The sequence below is a fragment of the Ctenopharyngodon idella genome, chromosome 7, assembly GCF_019924925.1.
Source record: "Ctenopharyngodon idella isolate HZGC_01 chromosome 7, HZGC01, whole genome shotgun sequence".
NCBI classification, from domain to species: Eukaryota; Metazoa; Chordata; class Actinopteri; order Cypriniformes; family Xenocyprididae; genus Ctenopharyngodon; species Ctenopharyngodon idella.
Genome location: NC_067226.1, coordinates 15,210,473 through 15,231,584, shown reverse-complemented (window position 1 = coordinate 15,231,584; position 21,112 = coordinate 15,210,473). Strand labels below are relative to the sequence as shown.

At 38.3% G+C, this 21,112-nt stretch overlaps 1 protein-coding gene across 2 annotated transcripts in view; it reads left to right on the top strand.

Moving 5' to 3' along the window:
- The first annotated feature begins 4,779 nt into the window (after nt 1–4,779).
- cdh8 (cadherin 8) overlaps nt 4,780–21,112 on the top strand; it is a 96,353-nt gene continuing 80,020 nt past the window's right edge. The window contains exons 1-2 of one of the 2 annotated variants that reach the window (XM_051899867.1): nt 4,780–5,272; nt 6,848–7,333. In XM_051899867.1, coding sequence (XP_051755827.1) covers nt 7,076–7,333 — 258 coding nt within the window. In that variant the 5' untranslated portion in view covers nt 4,780–5,272; nt 6,848–7,075. Of the gene's footprint in view, nt 5,273–6,847; nt 7,334–13,457; nt 13,498–21,112 lie in introns of those variants that run through there. The other variant, XM_051899868.1, reaches the window with a different exon arrangement.

Below are 21,112 nucleotides of genomic sequence, written 5' to 3'. Positions count from 1 at the left end.
CAGTACTCTCCAGTTTCGTTTTTCAGTCCAATCAAGTGTTTGCATGTCAGATTACATAAGCAATAAGGTAGGAGAGGCTGTGCTGTATCGTGAATAAGTCATGGCTGAAGGACGTCGCCTGCAACCCCTTCAGCTGTGACTTATTGACAATACAGCACTAGCCTCGAGTAACTTATTACTTTTATAAAACAGTTACCACACAATACAAATATTAAAGCCAAAAATACATGTACAACAATCAATACGCCTATATAGGTCGTTTGTCACTTCCCCGAAATACGACCCATAGGAGCATTTACTAAAGTTGCGCCCCTATTGACAACAGGACACTTTCATTTTAATGCATTGTTCCCTTTTATCTGCATCATATTTCAGGTTTCACGTAGCTCAATTTGCAGAGCATTGCAATATATAACTATGCAATCATGTGATCATGCGATCGTGGGTTCGATCCCAGGGAACGCATGTGCTCATAAAGTGTATATGCACTATAAATAACTGAGGGTGGGGTGGGGTGGGGTAGGTGTAGTCATTAATAAAAAAATGAGTTTTGCTAAATGGAAATAGGACAAATGGTGTAAAAAGTCCACACATTGCATTTAAATGAACACGCATTTTGATTGGTAACGACAGTCATACGTCATTTCATGACGACAGACGTAACACGACACTGTCATTATTTTTACACCAGCTAGAAGGCGCATGACTTTAAAACATAAATATAGGTTGTAAAAAGGTGCTTGAAAAACGACCTATACAGTCGTTTTTTTTTTTGTTTTTGTTTTTGTTTTTTTGGAGGACAGTCTGCAAAAATATGTATCAATGCACATTTCATGAAGTAAACTTTCACTAAAAGCCTTCCTTCCGCCAGAAAAAAATAGTCCCTGATCGTGAACAGCAACATAATTACGTTATTACATCTTTATGAGTGTGTCAGTCAGTAGCGAAGACTTTTACATTGAAAAGACTGAATTGTTGTGAACACGGAACAAGACGCAACTGACAAATGCTTTGACTAGCGCTGTCAGTCACGGGAAAACCCCTTAACTGTTAAAAGGACAAGATAATACATTGGACATTTAAAGAGATTTTTTATTATGAACATAGGACTGACCTGAAGGAAAATGCTAAATCTGAATGCAGGTAATAAACTCGTTCAATCGATCTCTTTCTCACAATACTCTTCTACATAATACAGTAAGTTTCAGTGAACAATATCAATTGAGAACAAACAGTTTACCTTGCTAAGAGTGGTTGCTAAGGGTGTTGTGTAGTAATACACAGAACCATTGGGTGAAGCTGTCATAGCCGTGTTTTATTGTGAATAAAATGCAGCTATTGACCAATCAGAATCAAGGACAGGAACTAACCGTTTTATTAATAAGGAATAAACCAACCTTTACAATCCGAATTAAATTTTAATCAGATTTGGCCAATTCATTCCGATTGACGTGGTTACATGTGACGTTTTTATTCTGATTGTTTATATCCTTTGTTTCCAGGTGGACCGTTAAAGAACGAGACACTTTTGGAAATCCTGTAGAATTCAATAAATCAGATGACGACTTGGAAACTCCTGAAATGTTTCCAATTTTGTGTGCCATATTCATCAGACAATCAGCCAACAGTCTGTTGGTGTGATGTCTGAGGCTGAGACTAGGTCATACTTGACTTTTTTCCCATTGATTTGAACGAAACATAAGCACATATGAAGAAGTTCTGTTTCGGTGTGAACTGACCTACAAATTTGCATAGCTAAAGGACACTTGACCAATAGAGATTTTAAACATCACAGATGACGTAATGAGCAATTTTGCATGTTCTAAAGCCTAATTAGCTGTACCTTCACTGACAGTGATGACATCACTGTAAAATTTGCATATGCTTATGGTTAACTATTTAAACCTGCCATTACGAGGCACAGTTAAAGAGTAGATTCTTGTGCACAGCTGATTGAAAAAAAAGATCTTTGCTTAGTGCCATGACAACGAAAAAACAAGCTCTGATGTGGCATTTCATTTACATAAAATCGTTTACACAGAGCCAAAGCCAATGAAATCTAATCTTACCTAAAACTTGAACACTAATCTTTTGCTGCTTTGCAAGCTCTTGCATTTCTTTCAGGAAATTGAAATCTAGTTTTACTCATCCCCTTACAGAAGTTAGGATAGAGATGGAAAGAAGTTGCTGTAGGTTCTTTCTAGTGTCAGACGGCATAACTTTATTTGTTATTTGTGTCACAGAGATTCTATTACGCTGAATGAACACTCACTTTGCAGGGATGGAGAGTCATCCTACTGAAACCATTATTATACAGTTGAGACTGCTCTTTAAAGAACTGTGTTTCTTTCTTGTTTTGGTTGAGGTGAAATCGATAAACACAGTCCATTATCTTCTTGTCTTGTAGGATTGTGTTTTGAATGGAGAGTCCAATGGTGATGCTTTTTTTTTTTTTTTTCTCTTTGAAGAGTAACTATAAATTGCAGGACTATATGCCATATTGGAAAAAGTATGAGGGTACACAATATTGAGGCATGCCAACACTATGATTTATGAATCACAAGAGATTAGAATGCATGGCAGGCACAAGTCTTCAGTGAGAAAGACAATTGTTTTAGACATAGCCTCACATCTATGTGAAACAGCTGGGAAAATCCCCAAGTAATTGCCTCTCTAAATGATTTGATGTAAATGCAGAGACAAATGAATAAATCACAGCTTGTTTCCTGTTTGTTTGCCGAGGCTGTTGTCGCCATTTGCAAATGACAGGGTTGAGGTGTGTGGAGAAGGGTGCCAGCAGTTCACGGCGCACCAGGCCTGTGATTAATTCCACTGACAATGTAGTAACCAATGATCGATTGAGGAAGCTTGGGCTGTAAAGACCGTTTCCCCTTCACTTACTTTGCCTTTTTCAGAAGACGTCTGATATTTTGATCACCGGTAAAGGCTGTGTCAGTGGAATTAATCAATGACAGAGAGAAAGAACCACTGGAGAGCGGCTTGACAAACTGCGCAGCAGAACTGAAATAGAGTTAAAGAGGATGTTGGGCAGGATGCAAAATGTGAGCAGTTTTATACCCATGATCATTTTGTGAAATGACAACCACGAGTAAACTATATATATTAATAAAAAAAAATAAGGGATATAAATGACATTGTTAGGATTGTGATTGATAATAGTGATATTATGGTAGTCATTGTGACTTTGTCATTCATGTAAAGGTGAGGATAAATGTATATAAAAACTAAAATGTTGTAGCAAAGCAGCCCTTTTCAAGCATTAAATTGTGATGGTTGAGAAAATGTAGTATTATTTATGTAGATGTTTGGTTGTCAAGTATTATCCTCGCCATCTTCATCATCGAATTATTACGAACAATATCTTGTTTTAACTATATGAAGGCTGCTGTGAATGGCAGGTGTTGTACGATGGGTGCTGTTATTTTTATTTATTTATTATTAATATTACTTTTAATACATAGGTCTCAATATCTTGCAGTGAGGCTAAGAATTTATTGGACCTCTGTATCTGCAAGATTTAATCTCCAAGGTTTAACTGACCACAGTCCAGAAAACTCCTGATGCCTGCTTGATGTTTGGCCGCTAGAGGGAGCCAGTTGAATCGGAGCTTTGTCTGTATTTCTACCTGAAGAGTCTTCAATTCATGTGGACAAGAGTCAAGATAAATATCGTGTGCACTAATGAATGCTGAGCAGATGGTGGGTTTATTTCAATGAATGTTCTCTTTTAGAGAAGTAGAGTACATGGGCTGAGTGTTTGCAAATGATGCATTCAGTTTATAAGGAGATGATATTGAACATTTTAGCTCCTCACAGCATCAGTTCAGGTTCTCACGTTAAGACACTAGAACAGCAGATTATTGTTTATTTAAAATCCAGTGTGGTCAGAACATTTATTTGTACAGCTGAAGGTTTAAGCATGAAATCGTCAGATTGGGCGCCTAATGCCAAAATCCTGGAGTCTTTTGTTTTAGATTAGTCGACTCATTTTTTTATTTATTTTTTTATACTTTTAGAGATCAGTTCGATACACTCTGATTCATGTTCTGTGCCAAAGAGTTTTGAATTTCATCCCTCGTCGCCACAGTGAGTCTCAAAGTCTCGCAAATTATAAAATGATAGAACAGCTCAGTCAAGACTTTTGAAAAACAACTGCTCTGACTTAAAGCATGAATGAATGTATAGGCTACTTTTCATACAAATAGACATATATAGGTTTTAATCACGTTTTCAAACGTTTCATTATTGAAGTTAGGGAGTAAAAGAAAAATGAAAAAAATACACAAGTTATTAGCTAAAGTTCGAAGTCGAGTTCGCTTGCGGTTACCATAACAACACCGCTCACATGCTTTGTTATGGTCACTTTCTGGTGGGACGTCAATCGAGCGTGACATTATGTTTTTGCAGATTTACATCCCACATTTATAGCCAAAAAAAGCTTTTTTTTTAGTGTTTTAAAGACGTCGTATAGGCCTAATTGACTGTAGTGGTGCCGAATTACAATATTAGCGTTGCGTAATATTTGCATCACATAAACATGTGCAATCACGTAGCCTACATTTAAATGTGCATTTAATAATATGCCATATATTTAAAATTATTGTACAGTGCGACTTTAAATTGGAAATTGTTCAATTCGCTTACCTGACCAAAATTAAGTGTGGCGCTGAGATGCTTAAACAACACTATGCAGCCTATAGACTTGGCGTCCTAGTCGTGTAAAATCTCATTCCATTCCATGCACGAGCCGGAATGAGACGGAAAACCTGAGGACCGTCGCACAAGTGTCAAGATGCTTCGTTAGCAGAAAGCGTTTGATAAAGGTAGGGAAAAACACCAACGTACTGACATAAAAGTTCAGTATTCCCAGGGTAGGGCACGTGCATTCATTGCCAGGGCTGAGGACCTGCCTCTTTATCAGCCCAATGAGCGCGACAAAGGGGAGGCTCTTCCCACCAAACACCTCTCGTCCATCTCTCCTCACTCCTCCACTCAGCGAGCGGGCTTGCCGGAGCTCACCGACACCCTGTCAACGCCAAGCCACTAAACTGTAGGCTACGGATCCTAATTGTTCCCAACCGCATCTGTCAACTTATTCTCCTTATTTATTTATTTTTTCTTGTCCATATTCAGTTGACAGAAAATTGACAAGTGCCAGCATTATTGCGAAACAAGTCACGTCTTTTTTTTTCCTTCTCTGATATTTTCTATCTTCTGTGAATGACATGGAACGGACGTCCGGATGATAAACAGTAAGTATTAAAGACTTATTAACATGCGCAGGAGAGGTATCACACAATATATGTCGTTTGGCGGGATGCGCGTGCATTTTTGCTCGACTGAAATACTGGATGTTTCGTTTGATGCTGTTTGCGCTACAGTGATTGATCCGAGAGCGAGACAGATTGACAGCCTGCAGACCAGACCATAAATACCCGTTGTCCATCATTTGTTTTGCATCGTTCAGGAATGTCGTACATCGAATTAATTGTTCACTTTGCAGAAGAACGTGGTCTGTGAACGTCATGGTTTATCAACTTGGTCAACTCGCCGTGCCATGTATGTTTTGCAGTGCTCTACTGCTTCTAGAGTATATTTTCTGCTTTTCAGTATCGAAATCCTGCTGTTCTTACTTATTCGAAAGAGCCAGAAATGGACCATAAATAATAAGCGACTTTTTTTTTTTTTTTTTGGCGAGGAGCTGTCCACTTATGGTGGTGCTGAAATTTGCCAGTGGTTCAAGCATCGCCTTTGCTCGCCGAGTCTCTATATGATGTTAGAGTGCAATAAAGCTTTACTGCTCGCTGAAGTTGCACTGTGGAAGGAAGACTAAGCGGTGCATGTTTCAAATGTGTGGCTTGCTTAGTAGCTAACAGAGTAATTATTTAAATTAATTGTGTGCACAACTCTTTTAGAAAAAAACATACTTGTCTGTTGTGTACTGCATTAAAAGACTGGCTTTCTCTTAACCTCCTTACTGCTGCCTATTGATGCCTGGGAACATATGAAATAATAGATAACAGAGTTCTCCAGAGGGTGCTGCTTGAAACCATTCAGCTAAATAATCCGGTTTAGTGAAATGCAGATTATGATTTTTGTATGGTCAACGAGGAAAAAAAAAAAAAAAAAAATGGGCTTGCTGTTTGTATTTGAATTGGAATCAAGTGCATGAAAAAAAAAAAAATGTAAGTACAGGCTCTCTTATAAGAAAATAAAACAGTTATATCATCTCTGTTGTATTTTCAGATATATAAATCCTATTTTATAATCATTCTGCAAACTCTAAATTATACTGTAATGTGGTAATATGTCAAGGGCATTGAAAGCAATTGGTTCAGGGAAATGAACGCAGCTCTTGAGCGTGAGTAGATACTGTTTTTCTTCTCTACTTTGTGATTTTCAAGTTTACTGCAGTTGTACTTTATGCTGCAGTCGTACGTCATTTTTTTTAAATTCTACTTTCGTGCCTCAAAATTGCTGTAGGATGACTGTCTTCTATTTTTTTATAATATTACATTTTTTTTTAATATATAATTAAATGTTAAAATGTATATTGGTGTTCGTAAATACTTTCATTTGCAAGGAACGTGGGCACAACGAGCATTGTGATCTGAAAGGCTTGATTTTAATGTCCTTAAACATTTCTGATAGCTTAGAGAGTAAAAACATATTTTTGTGCTGTACTACAGTATATATAGTCTTATAGAAGACAGATGTGCTCTGACTTGTTTATTTAGCTTTCTGATATCATATCAAACCGACCTTGAAGCTTGTCAGTTTTATTTACATGCACTTCCTGTAAGTCTGCATTTGTCTCTCCCCTCTAGATCTCTTACATTGATGAACCAACTAATGGATGTCACATTTTGCAGCGCGCCTTCCTTCTCTGCGTTCTGGAGACAGATCAGAGTGCATTCGTGACCATCCTCACAACATGAACTCAAGCTGGGGGATACGTAGAACAAAAGAGTAACCATTCAGCTGTCTGTCAGCTGGTCAACCCCTGACTTTTGGAGGGGAAGCAAAAAAAAAGGCAAAGAGAAAATATTACAAAAATGCTAAAACGAGGAGAGGAGATGCAGCGAGATCTATGGACTTCTCTCCTGCTAGTCTGGATTACTTGTGTGCCGTGCTCTTCCATGGCTCCGTTAAACAATCAGTCACAAAGTTTACAAACGGCATCAGCCATGATCCCGCGAAACCGGCCAAGCGAAGGACAAAGAATCCTCAGTCGTGCCAAGAGAGGATGGGTTTGGAATCAAATGTTTGTGTTGGAGGAGTTCTCTGGACCCGATCCAATTCTGGTTGGCAGGGTGAGTAGTCTAATTGTCGGCTGAATATTAAGCTTACTTATCATGTGGAAACATTAATTCTGCTGCCTCAATGCCTTTTCGTTTGACATTTTGTGAAGGAGCAATAATTGTCGTGAAGAAGAGAGCAAGGTTGGCATCGCTGACTCTCGCACAGTTTCCATCTTTAACAGTTCAATTAGGCCAAGGAAAAATAAGGCTCTTGATGCTAATTTATGCATTGTGTTGTATTTCACAGACTCTGAGAAAGTTCTGCAACACATATAGTATGAAGGGAGCCCCAAATAGAATTTTACAGGTGTAATGTGCAATATGCTGCATGCGTATGTGTGAATGCAGACAGGTGAGGTGGTATGGAGATAATTACGGGAGAAGAGAGTGACCTGGCACCGGACCTGTGCAGAGAGCTCTGGGTCCTGAGAGGACTATAGTATGAGCAGGCCAAAGCAGCTTGTTCACAGATCACTGCAAGCGTGAACCTCGGGAGCCCAACCTGGCACTATGCTTGTCCAACCACTAGCACTTTACCATAGCCAACAAGACAATGTTCGTTCCTCAAAATATATATTTTTTTCTTCAACCAAGATGAATCTTTCACTTTTTTTGTGAGTATATAGTATATTACAACCTTTTCTGAACAACACTTTTTTATAAGGTCGACCTTTCTTAGTAATTAGCTGCTAATAGAAAAATCTCTTAAGACGTATATCTGAATATATATATATATATATATATATATATATATATATATATGTATATGTGTGAGAGTGTGTGTTTTCTTAAGAGATTTAATATATATATATATATATATATATACAGTCAAACCAAGAATTATTCAGACATTTTTGGTATTTTTGGTATATTTTTACTAGTGGGTACAGGACACTATAGTTAATTTATGTAAGTGAGGATAGCAAAGTAAAGTAAACTGACATATTATACCCAAAAATTATTCAGACATTTTGACCTGACCATGTTTTGCTTAAGTGTTATCTGACATATTTAAGATAATTTTTTTTTTCTGACACAGTTTAACTATGAGATCTTGTCATATTTTATTACCTTTTTTTTTTTTTTTAACTTGAATAAACTTGAATAAACAGTAATAATGAATGAAATGTTCAAGGTGCCTGAATAAATTTTGGTTTGACTGTGTATATATATATATATTACACACACACAAATAAGTTCAGTTGTATCAATAGTATATATTTGTTGTACATAATATATGTACTTGTTGTTATTTTTATTTTTTTTTATTTTTTTTTCTAATTAAAAAAAAAAAGTGTAACTAAAAAAAGTTTTCTGTAAGGTTGCATTAGCTTCACTGCACCAATTAAACACCATCCCCACCATCAGTGAGGTGGAAAATGCCATCCTTTGTGTGTCCAAAATTTGGCAGGACCTCAGCTAATTACGGCCTCTCACTTGAATTCTCTACTGTTTCTGCTTGCCCCCTCCTGTCACTCAGACATGTGAATAAAACATGCGCTCTCATGTGGCCTTTACACCTGTGTTTTCCCAATATTGGCGTGACACAAAAAAGTCCTTAAGAGGAGCATCAATTTTTCAAGAGCTGCAATTAAACAGCCTTTGTTGGATTCTGCTGTAGCTTTTGATCAGCAGAAATGCATAAACAAACACAGCAAATGGGCTTCCTGTGATGATCTCCAAGGTATAAGGGCAAATGAATATGACGCTTTCAAGGCTGACACATCCACAATGCTATAGGGCTCTCTGTGCGTGATGGAGACAGCTGGGAGCGATGACGATGACTTGCCGTTCTGCTCTTCTCTAATGTGTTGTGCTGTATTTAACATCATGAAGCATTTGTGCCGGGGATCAGAATGATTGTCTGTAGGAGGACAGTGCATGGAGAGTGGTGGTGAATGGTTGGACATAAGGAGTTCAGACTGTACTAGGCTTCCTTGGTTGGGCCAGTATTGATTGAGCCTCATTTTTAGTGCAGCTTTTTTTAACAAAGCGCAAGGTTAAGTGCTCATGAGAATGGCTTGCAGAGCTCAGATAAGTTCCATGTTGCAGTGAGATAGGAAGCCATGCTGTTGGAAGAGATTGAACACCACTCCTCTCTCTTTCACCGTCTCACTCCATCACCTAAGATCTGCAGTCCTCCCTCACTTCTGTCTCTCTAATTAAAAAATGAATCAAATAAAGAGTGGGAGGTGTGTGATTCAAATGGGTCATTCAAATCAGCATGTTTTTTTTTTCTTTTTTTCTCTTCCCTTTTCCTGCCATCTCTGCCAGGCATGTGGTTGTGGGCTGATTATCGAGGAACCTCAGGCCGAGATTACACTCATTTCATCTTTTAGCTTTTATTACGTGCTGGTCTGATGTTTAATTATACACCCGGCTCCTGTCTTGTCAGCGCCCGAACTCCCCTTGAGCACCAGCTGCCAGTCGGAGGAGACGATTAGCATACGTGCAGAAGTGGGCATGGCAGGGCTAAGAGAGACAGCAGAGTGACCGAGGAAGGGAGAGGAAGAGTTAGCTACGGTACATGACAGCATGCTTCTCAGTGTTTCACGAGGCCTCATGGTCTCAGTGGTCGCAGTGGTCTGACTCACTGGCTGGCAGCTCACTCCTTGTTCGATAAATGTTTTGATTTCTTTCCAAGAAAAAACAAAAAAAAACAAACTTACTGACCCCAAACTGTACCTAGTGTAAGAGCCCGTCCACACGGAGACGCGTTTAGCGGTGTACGCAAAAATATAAGCGTTTCGTCCAGCATTTTGGGAGCCTGAAACCGCTATTTTTTTAAACCGGGTCCCAGAGTAGATAAATCTGAAAATGACACCCTTGCGTTTTCGTGTGTACAGCTAATCCGTATATTTTGTGAAATGATGATGTCATCACCCCACCTTTCGACCCTAGTCAGACACCGCTATGTCACGTAACAGCAACAACAACAACAATAGCGGACTACATGCTTGTGTTGGTGCCGCAGAAGCTAGTAAGTAAAGTAAAACTTTATTTCTAAGCTTTACTAAAGTTTGTATACAGCGCGCAAGGATTATGTGCATGCTCCAAGTCTTATTCTCTGTTTTTAGTGTATCTCTGTGCCAGAATTACAGTGCCACATACTGATCTGGCATGTATATTACATTGTTTTGAGATGTTTTCAGTGGTTTTGTGCGTACGCAGATATTTCTTGAGATGAGGAAAAAAAAGATTGGATAGGGAAAGCTCTGGCTTTATGTGGATGTGGCCTAAATTTGGTATACATTGCGTAGTACACATCAGTACACTACACAAGGTTAGTTTTCACAACCTGCAATTAAACAGCCTATTATAGACTTTTCAGCAACATTAAAGTTAAATGTAATAACAAATGTAAAAGATAATGTATTTGAAATCAAAAATAATTTCCAAAATTTGTAACATTTAAAACACATTTATTTGTATGAAATTTGGTTTGTAGGATAAAATTTGCAAAAATGAACTGTTATCTATTTTGTGTATCTATTTTGGACTATTCAGTCAAAACCTAAATGAGAAATAACACTGCAACCAAGTGTATCAACTTATACAACAGATATTTTTGCTAAGGCTTTTGCATTCATTAGCTTTTACCACAAATAAATGATTTCGGACTTGAAACAAAATAACCGCTATATTATTTAAATGCTTGACATTTTATATATAAAGTAACATTGATGGGCAGAACAGAACAAATTGCAGTCTTTGCGCAACAAAGAACGATGTGGATGTGTTTACTTAAAGTATTGTCAGTTTTATTACAGCATATGTCAGTTAGATGCTGTCTCGCATAAGGCTTTGTTTCCCCTCTTTTGGCTGGAGCGTGTTTTGATGGCTAATCACAATGGACATCATAATTTTCTTTGGAGTGCAGATGTACTCTACACAAATTAATAGCACTGTTGTGTGATGTCTTTTCTTACCATAATGTGCTCTTATCTGTGATGGGATTATGTGTGTTTGTAGCATAAAGAGAATAGATAATATGCGATTCGTATTTAGCAATCTGAGCTAAAGAACAAGATTACTGGGAATGAATACAAGATAATGGCATTGATTATTTATTCACAAAAGAAAATGGATATGTGTCTGTGGACATTTGTTTGCTTTACAGGGGGCATGACAACACTAGATAGATAGTGTGCATCAGCCAGACTGTGGACGTTTCCCTGTTACTTTTATTATTGAAACAGTTTATATATATGAGAAATTGTGTTTTGCTCAAGCAAACACCAGTTGATTTGACATATGTCTTCTTTATGCTGATGTCCAGTGTACTGTGAAGCTGATTTCAGCATTAAAGCCAGAATAACTGCTCATTCTATGCTTTTGGAACATATTTATTTAAGGGGGAGGGGAGGAAATTAAAGGGACATTTACCAGCACAGATTTGGCCTACATAAAGGCATGACTCCATTTTGGGTTTAAACCCATATCATTATCTATCTCCTTTTTTTTCCCCCATTCAACACTAATTAACTAATAATGCATCCATGTAAATAAGTGTGTGAGCTCAGTATTATTAACCAATGCTTCATTAAATGCGGGCCTACAACTTAACCTTGAAATATTCATTATGTTATTATTAATTACATTACAATATTAAATATGAATAACTTCACTATCAAATATTAATTAGTAGCGCTCTGTCATTTTGTAATGAAAGCCAGAGTGGATTAGTTTCACTGAGCACAATGACTGGAGCTGAGAAGGGATATAAATCTAATGTCGGCCCACGTTAACGCTACACTTCTCCAATTCCAAAATAAAATAGCCGTTTTATAGTCGAGGAATGTCGTAGAAATGCTGGTTTCTAAAAACGCTTTAGTGGCATTTGGAAGTGTGCCTTATAGCTAAGGGGAAAAGAAAAATATTGTGACAGTTTGAATGTAAGGAGCAGTGAATCCCTGAAACGGACAATCGATTCATGTTCTCTGTGCTGCCTGTGATGGGATTTGCTGTTAACTGCCACTTTGTTTCTTTGCTACCATGACACATTGCTGAGAATCCACTGAAACTGTCCCAACTGTTATACAGAGAAAGCAAAAACTCCTTATTTTTCGAGGAGAGAGTATCTCTGTGGAAAACAATATCTCAATGATTGTTTCAGAAGATTTCTAGATGAAACTATGGTTGATCGGAAAAAGTACGACCTTTTATATTGCTACAACCTTAATATATGCACACAATGAGCAGTTCTCTGGTTCAGTTGCTCCTGGTCACAGTCTGTACTGAGTGGTGCAAGTTAGACCACAGAGCAGTACTTGCCCTGTTCAACCTTCTTGACACCTCATGAATTATCTATATTCCTCCCACTGATCCACTCTGGAGAGTTACAGCTCTAACTCTCAGCTGTTTTGCTCCATGTTTCTGGTGCTCTGAAAAATGCTACAGCTTCTCACTTTTAGGTAACTAAACCTGTTTACCAGTCGCCTAGCCTCAGACTGCTTGCCTACGAACCGCCCACAGACTGTGCATTTTCCGTCTGATGCATATTGCATACAAACCTGGAAAGCACTTTATCAATCTATTAATTTCTAACCCGATTGGATGATTTTACACTTGTGAGAGTAAGGTCACAGAGATTTGTGTGTGCGTGTGTGTGTGTTTTAATCAGTTCTTTTGGAAACAAATGCATACAAATATAGTGAGTGCTTTTGATGATGAAATAATAATGAATTTGTTTGTTTTGTGTTTCATGTGAGGCAATTAAAATAGATATTTACACTTGAAACTATATATTCTGGTTAGTTTTCAGATGTAGTATGAGGAATAGTCTAGTAATTTTCAGTAGACTCAAATTTTGCACATGCTAGTCTAGTTGATTATAGATGTTAGATGTCTGTTTACTCCTTTTTGGCTCTTTGTGGTACTTTTTTTTTTTTTTTTTTTTTTTTAATTATTGAAGGGATCGTTCACCCAAAAATGAAAACTGTCATCATTTGCACATCTTCATATCATTTTAAACCTGTATGACTTTCTATTTTCTGTGGAACACAGAAGATATTTTGAAAAATTGAAGAATAATTTTGGTTACCATTGACTTCCATTGTATGGACAAAAACAGCAACAAAAAAACAAACAAACACTGAGACATTTTTTCAAAATTGTGTTCTTTTATGTTCCACAGAAAAGAAAAGAAAGTCATACAGGTTTGGAACGACATGAGGGTGAGTAAATTATGACACCATTTTAATTTCAGTGTTTGTACTGACCTGAAATAGGTCTTTAGCTTCTCTCTTTAATGTCTGATTCAAGTGATTATGTGTGTTACAAGCAGTGAATAATTGTCGGATCAAAAACAGCAATTAAAGATGCTTTGACCAAAACTGACCATACAACTTCAGTTTTTCCGAAACCTACAATGACGTCACTAAATGGTGATGACACAACTATGAGAGCATCATTCATAGGTTTCTGCACAACTCTAACTACATGTATATAGCTACATTGAAACCAAATATTATTCGGTTGATCAGTAACCAATGAGAGTGATTCAAAGCTGATTGGTCAAAAAAAAAAGATATGCTGAGGACCAATAGCAAAACATAACCTCCAAATACATCTGCATTAACCCGCACTCGCTCTGTCTCACTCCATCTCTCACACGCACTGTAATGCACTTGTTAATTCCGGATTGCTTAAAAACAAACACCGGAACGCCAAAATCTAAAATCTGACATTTTCTGGAACAGCATCCTGCAGGATCCGGCTCAAATTAAGCACTGGTTACAAGATCATAACCAGCGGGTCCAGGATACTGCTGTGACGTACCGTATGATCCTTCAACGGTCCTTCAATTCCATCACATGCTTATGGTTCATCACACAAGTTCATTCCTTGCTGCTATCAGACAAGGGGCTTTTTAGCATATCAAAGGTCCACCTCCTGATCCCCTCACGATTTACCCCTGCCAACGCACATTCTGATCTGAGGTGGTCTTGTGCATTAATCTGCATTTGCTTAGGTTAGGAAGGAGGCGGTGCAGGTTCTAATGGATATCGAGCAGCTGCGTGTGATTGAAGGGCCGGCGAGTGGGCACTAACTAGGGTATTAGTGGACTGATAACTGAAGTAATGAGATGCTGATCATCACCAGTGGTCACTGCATCCATCTGAAGCTCCTGATCTGACCTGTGATTGGAATTGTGTCATTGGTGATGCAGAAGGAGAGATGAATGAACTGTCTTCTTTTTTGAACTTTGTACCACTTTTATGGATAGCTCCAGGTAATGACAATGTGATCTCAGTATTCACAGGTATGTTTGCATAGACACTGAAATGTAAATAATAGCATTTTGACAGAATGAAAAATGTTAACATTTTATGTATAATTTATGTATACATTTTTACAAATAATTTTATTTTCATAGAATATTGAATTTATAGAATTAATAGGTTCATTATTATTATTATATTATATGATCATAATACACAAACTAAAACTTTAATATAATGAAATATTATTACAATTTAATTTTACAAATTATTTCAAGTTATCTATTTTAATATATTTTATTCTTTTAATGGCAAACCTTAAATGTTACCTTTTTACAAACCTTTTTCGCAGCCATTACTCCAGTCTTCAGTGTCACATGATCCTACAGAAATCATTCTAATATTGGCAGTTGTGGCCCAGTGGTTAGAGAGACGGACATGGGTTCGAGTCTCAGTACTAGCAGGAAATGTAGGTGGGGAGTGAATGAACAGCTCTCTTCCATTCTTTACCCACAACTGAGGTGCCCTTGAGCAAGGTACCTAACCCCCAATCACTCCCCGGGTGCAAAAAATGTCTGCCCACTTCTCCGGGTGTGTTTGCGGTGTGTGTGTGTGTTCAACACTCACTGCTGTGTGCGCGCACTTGGACGGGTAAAATGCAGAGCACAAATTCCGAGTATGGGACATACATGTCACGTCAATTTCACTTTTTCACATTTCACTTTCAGTATGCTGATTTGGTGCTCAAGAAACATTTATTATTAGTGTCAGTGTTGAAAACAGTTGTGTTACTTAATTTTGTGGAAACAGTAGTACTTTTTTCAGGATTCTTTGATGAATAGAAAGTTAAAAAAACAAAAAAAAACAGCATTTATTTTGAACTAGAAATCTATTGTAACATTATTTTAAAAAAATGTACTGATGTACTGACGGTAGTGTGAAATAAAATATTTTTATACATAAATACTCATAGATGCAGTCAATATGGCCAGTATTTCAGTGTATACCCAAATGTATAAACTTGTGTAAATAGTGTATACAAATACTAAAAAAATAAAATCAGATCAAGCTTGAAATAATGAGGGCATCAGGATTGGACAATGATGAAATGAAAGCCTAGACACGAATGAATGAAAGCCTGTGCGTGAGCTTAACCACTGACCCATGGCTTCAACTCCTGCTCTGTTCTACTGTTATTAAAATTAATATCTTGAAGTGGTTTACATATCACTGCAAGATTATCAGTAAACATCCAAGAATCCTAAGGCACAATTCAGTGCTCCTCTCATTCTCATTGCTTCACCATTATATTCAGCACCTTTTGTTCTGTTCTTTCTATTTCATGCCTCCTATTCAGTGTGTTATTTCACCCAAGAGCTGTGGGTCCTGCAGGCCTTTAAAGCCATTATATCATTGCTAGGTGAGCACAGTCTGTTGTCTCTCGGTCTGTCCCAGTGTCTCTCTCTCCCTCCGCACAGTGCTGTAATAAAACACCAGGACCCTGCACAGCATCCAGCTGAGCTCTGGGATCACATTAACACCTCTCGGACCAGCCCGACAGCTTGTCTATAGCTCTGTGTTGTTGTCTTCGTCCACATTAACAAGGTCTGCTTGTAGATGGGTGGTGTGTGTGTGTGTGTGATTGCTACATGTGTGTGAAGTGTCTTAACTTGACAGAAGAGCATTTCTTGAGCTGAGCATATTTCCATTACAACACCGAGGTCACCGTATAGCCGCAATTACAGACAAAAGGGCTTCTCCATGTGCCTTTTATCAGGTGCTCTTGAATCATTAAATATGTATACTGCTCAGCATTTAAATAAATAACTGCTGGCATTTTATTTCTCTCTCCGATTGCCATGTCTTAATACCCCTCGCAGCATTTCTGCTCTCATTCTCATTCTCTCTCCCTCTCTCTCTCTCACTCTCTCTCTCACACACACACACACACACACACACACACATACATATGATATACAGCTCCAGGAGGTGTAATGAGCCAGTATGGCAGAGGTGTGACAACAGCAGAGCACCTTTGCAGTGACTTATAGGGTCTGGTCGCGGCAAGAGTTGTTTGAGGTGTAAATCCCACATCCCTCAGTGGTAACAAGAACACAAACAAACATAGGCACACTTTGTCCCTCTGCTCTGAATCCTCTGCCGAAGTGACGCCGGGGCTTGGGATGAGGAATCTGCATGCCGTCCTCATCTGTCCTCCTCGGAACATTGTGGGAATCCACAATGAACGCTGTGTAAACGTTTTTTCATGCAGAGTGGAAGAGGCAGGAGCAAGCACGGTCCTGTAGTCACGCCGGTGAGGAAGAGTGAGATTACATGGGTGGAAAAAAGCCAGATTCAGCCAACTGTACTTCGAGACAATTTCATTCACGCTGTCAGGTAATGGCAGCGCGTAGTACTGAATATCCATAGCCATCTTTTCTGCTTATCTCTGTTCATTAAGTGAAAAGATATCATCTGTACAAAGGCCGCCCTCCTCGGTTCTTACAGGCGAGGAAGAAAATCCATACATCGACAAACCTTTTATAACCGTCTTTCTCTGTGGGCCAGATTGTCACATGCTTTTTGATGCTTTGCTTTAACCTCAGAGGCTGTGGTGGATTCTATCTCGTTTCTGCTGTTTGATTAAATTTGCGCATGCTCAAGTTTGAAGAAAACATCTTAGGTCAAGTATTATAGCCTCCTTTAGAAGACATATGAGATGCTGATTGTGATCTGGCTTTGAACAGGATGGTGCAGACAGCCTATACCCACCTGGGTACTTTACATACCTGATGTTACCTTTGTTTGCCAGCAGTCTCTAGGTTTTGGCTGTTGAAAGAACTTGTGGAGGTGGTGCATGTAGCTGCTAAATGAAGGCTTTTGGCAGAAAGCCTTGAACTCTGTGTGGACTAATCACTGGAATTAAGTAGTTAACCTTTACTGTGTCGCCTGGGCTCAATCTTTCACTGCTAAAGCGTGTTATACGGCCCTTTCACTCAGTGCTGCGAGAACCTCTGCATCATACTGTGTTTACTGTAGTCAACTCGCTATACAAACCATGACCGAAGGTAACACGAGTGATTATTTATTTACTTTGTTCTTCTTATTTATTTATTTCTCTATGTACAGTGAGAACTCATTGCTGGAATGAGCATTTTGAATGTGTGAATTTTTTACAGCATATTTTGAATTATGGCATGGCAGCAGTTTGGTCAGCTATAGTGACACACAGGAGCTGGAGTCAATGTTAATCTGGGGGCTATTCCAGAAAGCAAGGTTAACTTACCGTCACATATACCCTGAACTCTCAGTTGATTAACCCAAACCTTGCTTACTTGAGGTATGCTGGTTCCAGAAATGCATCCTGGAGTAAGTTCAGCCAACCCAGAGTATGTTCCCAGTTAAAGGTTAGTTCACTTTGAAATGAAAATTAGCCCAAGCTTTTCTCACCCTCAAGCCATCCTAGGTGTATATGACTTTCTCCTTTCTGATGAACATAATTGCAGAAATATTAATAAATATCCTGACGCATCCGAGCTTTATAATGGCAGTGATAGGGTTCAATGAGTATGAGCTGAACAAAGTGCTTCCATCCACATGCAACCATCATAAATATGTGCTCCACACGGCTCCAGAGGGTTATTAAAGGCCTTCTGAAGCAAAACGATGCATTTGTGTAAAAAAAAAAAAAAAAAAAAAAAAAAATCCATATTTAACAAGTTATGAAGTCAAACATCGAGCTACCGCCAGACCGCCTTCCGTATACAGGTTACGAAGAAAGTGTAAACTGGCGTCGTGTCAATTACACTTTTTCTGTAAGTTTAATATGGAAGGCGCATGATGTAGCGTAAGCTTTGTGAACTGAAAGAGGTTTACACTTTCTGCATACGTTGAATATGGAAGGTGGTCTGGCGGAAGCTTGATACTTGACTTAAATTATGGATATTTTTTTACACCAGTGCATCGCTTCGCTTCAGAAGGCCGGAGCACATATGATGGATGTATGTGGATTGAAGCTTTTTCTTTAGCTCATACTCATTGAACCCTATCACTGGCATTATAAAGCCAGGATGCGTCAGGATATTTATTATTATTTCTGCAATTATGTTCATCAGGAACAAGAAAGTCATATACACCTAGGATGGCTTGAGGGTGAGTAAAGCTTGGGCTAATTTTCATTTGAATGTGAACTAATCCTTTAACACATTCTCAACAGAGCGAAGAATCAATGATTCACCATGGAAACAGACGCCAAGAAAAAGTGTGCCATTCTACCAAAGCCACTGGAAGGCAAGCCTGCAACCTTTAGCCAAAAAAGCGAAACGGCTAATGCTAACGCTCCGGCTGCAGCGGTACACAGGGAAGGAGACCAGAGGCCATTACACGATAGGCTGAGAGGTGCCGCACGTGATTAAGTTAGCCATTATGCTTTCTCCAATGGTAAGAGATACAGACCCTCTCATCTCCCTATAATAATACAATCTCTGATTCTACTTCTTCTTCTTCTTTTGTTTAATGGCGATTTACATAACCTACTTAGTGCACATCGCCACCTATTTGGTGGTTGTGCAATCATTTTTTTTTTTTTTCAATCTTTTCATTTAATAAGTAATCTTTATTTACTATTTACTATGGCTACTTACATATCCTGAAAGTTACCTCCGTTTTTGGAACCGAAAGTTGACGTTATCCACTTATCCACTTAATAAGCGCACATGCTTAATTTGGCACATGAAGAGTATTCTCGTCACTTCATAACATTAAGGTTGAACCACTGTACTCACATGAACTGTTTTAAATACGTCTTTAGTAGTTTTCTGGGAATCTGAAAGTGTTAATTATCTTGCTGGCAACGCAGGCCTCACTGAGCCATCGGATTTTATCAAAAATATCTTAATTTGTGTTCCGAAGATGAACAAAGGTCTTATGGGTGTAGAACGACATGAGGGTGAGTAATTAATGACAGAATTTTAATTTTTGGGTGAACTAACCCTTTAAGTGTCACATGATCCTCTCAAGAAATCAATGTTTTCAATATTGAAAATTATTATTTGTTATTAATGTTCAATGCTGCTACTTAATATTTTTGTAGAAACTGATACGTTTTTGTTCAGGATTCTTTGATGAATAGAACGTTCAATAGAACAGCATTTATTTGAAATAGACATCTTTTGTAACATTATACATGTTTGTCACTTTTGATTAATGCATCATTGCTGAATAAAAGCATCCATTGAACGTCATTGTACACTTAATATGTTTTCATTTCAGCAACACTTATAGGCTGCATTTTATGTTGATATATCTTTAGTATATTTTATATATCATTTAAATGTCTATACATTTAAAAAAAAAATGCCAACTTTGATCTGTTACAGAACATTATTGCCTGCTAAAATGTTATTTTCATAGACTAAAATTATATGTAATATCTGTCAGAATAAAATGGACTATAATTAATGAATAACACTTGAAGAAATAATGACTACATTTTAAGAGACTACATTTTCATTAAGACAGAGGGAAAAAATGACAAAAAAAACAACAAAAAACACTAGTTATAGCTCTGCTTTAATTCAATGAGAATGTCACAAAATGCTTCATCATATATATATATATATATTTTCCTTCAGTTCTGGTGGATTATATCTGACCAGAACAAATCCAAACTGCACTTACTGCACTCTTGCTGAGAGACTTCAAGCAAAATCATGTGGTTTAGTTTAAGCTCTGGCAGCTAAGCTAATTTCTTCATCATTTTGGATTGCAATTATTCAATCCTGATTACTTAAACACTTGATTATAATTATTTAAACCTTCTAATTGCTTACTGGTATAGTCATTGTGGGCTGCTAAGTCATCATCCAGTGAGTCAGTGGATGCTTGGCAGGGCTAAGCAGCTCGCTTCTGCAGACGGCACCCTGCGTCAGGGGAACTGCAGGCAGAAGGGCTTATCCCAGGCTCCCTCAGCCCATGAAAGCCTAGGAGCCAAACTAGGAAGATAGAGTAATCTTGTTGAGAATGGATGTCGCTATTGTGCTTTTTGATGTGTAGTTGGCTGCGTGGTTAACTGGGAGCAAACGTGGGTAGGCGAGGTGTAGACAATGGGAGCGGGTGGGAGGAAAGGCCTATTTCGAGATCTTTAAAAACAGCCACCATTCACTGCTGCCTGCTCGAGCTCCAAAATAACAACAAAAGAGGAAGTAAACCCCTTCTTCCGGTGCATTCTGCCATTGTCTGACCTCCTGTTGTTGGTGTCAGTTACTGCTTGCCAGCCGTTTTGAGAAGAACAAAAAGTAACCATGGAGAATTGATTGTCCCCGGTTGTCTCAGTGACACACCTGCGAGAGCCAGTGAAGTGTGGCACTGACCTTTATTGCAAATGAACTATTTTTGTTTAATTATACTGCTTGAGAGAGCTAGAAAATAACCCAGAGAGTGAGCAAAGACCTTGTGTGACATGCTTGTGCACATGAATCAATAATCAACTTTCTAGCATGTGATATATTGTTTCACGCCATTGTGATTCTGTGTAAATTAGGCCACCTTTGTGCAGCATTTAAAAGTT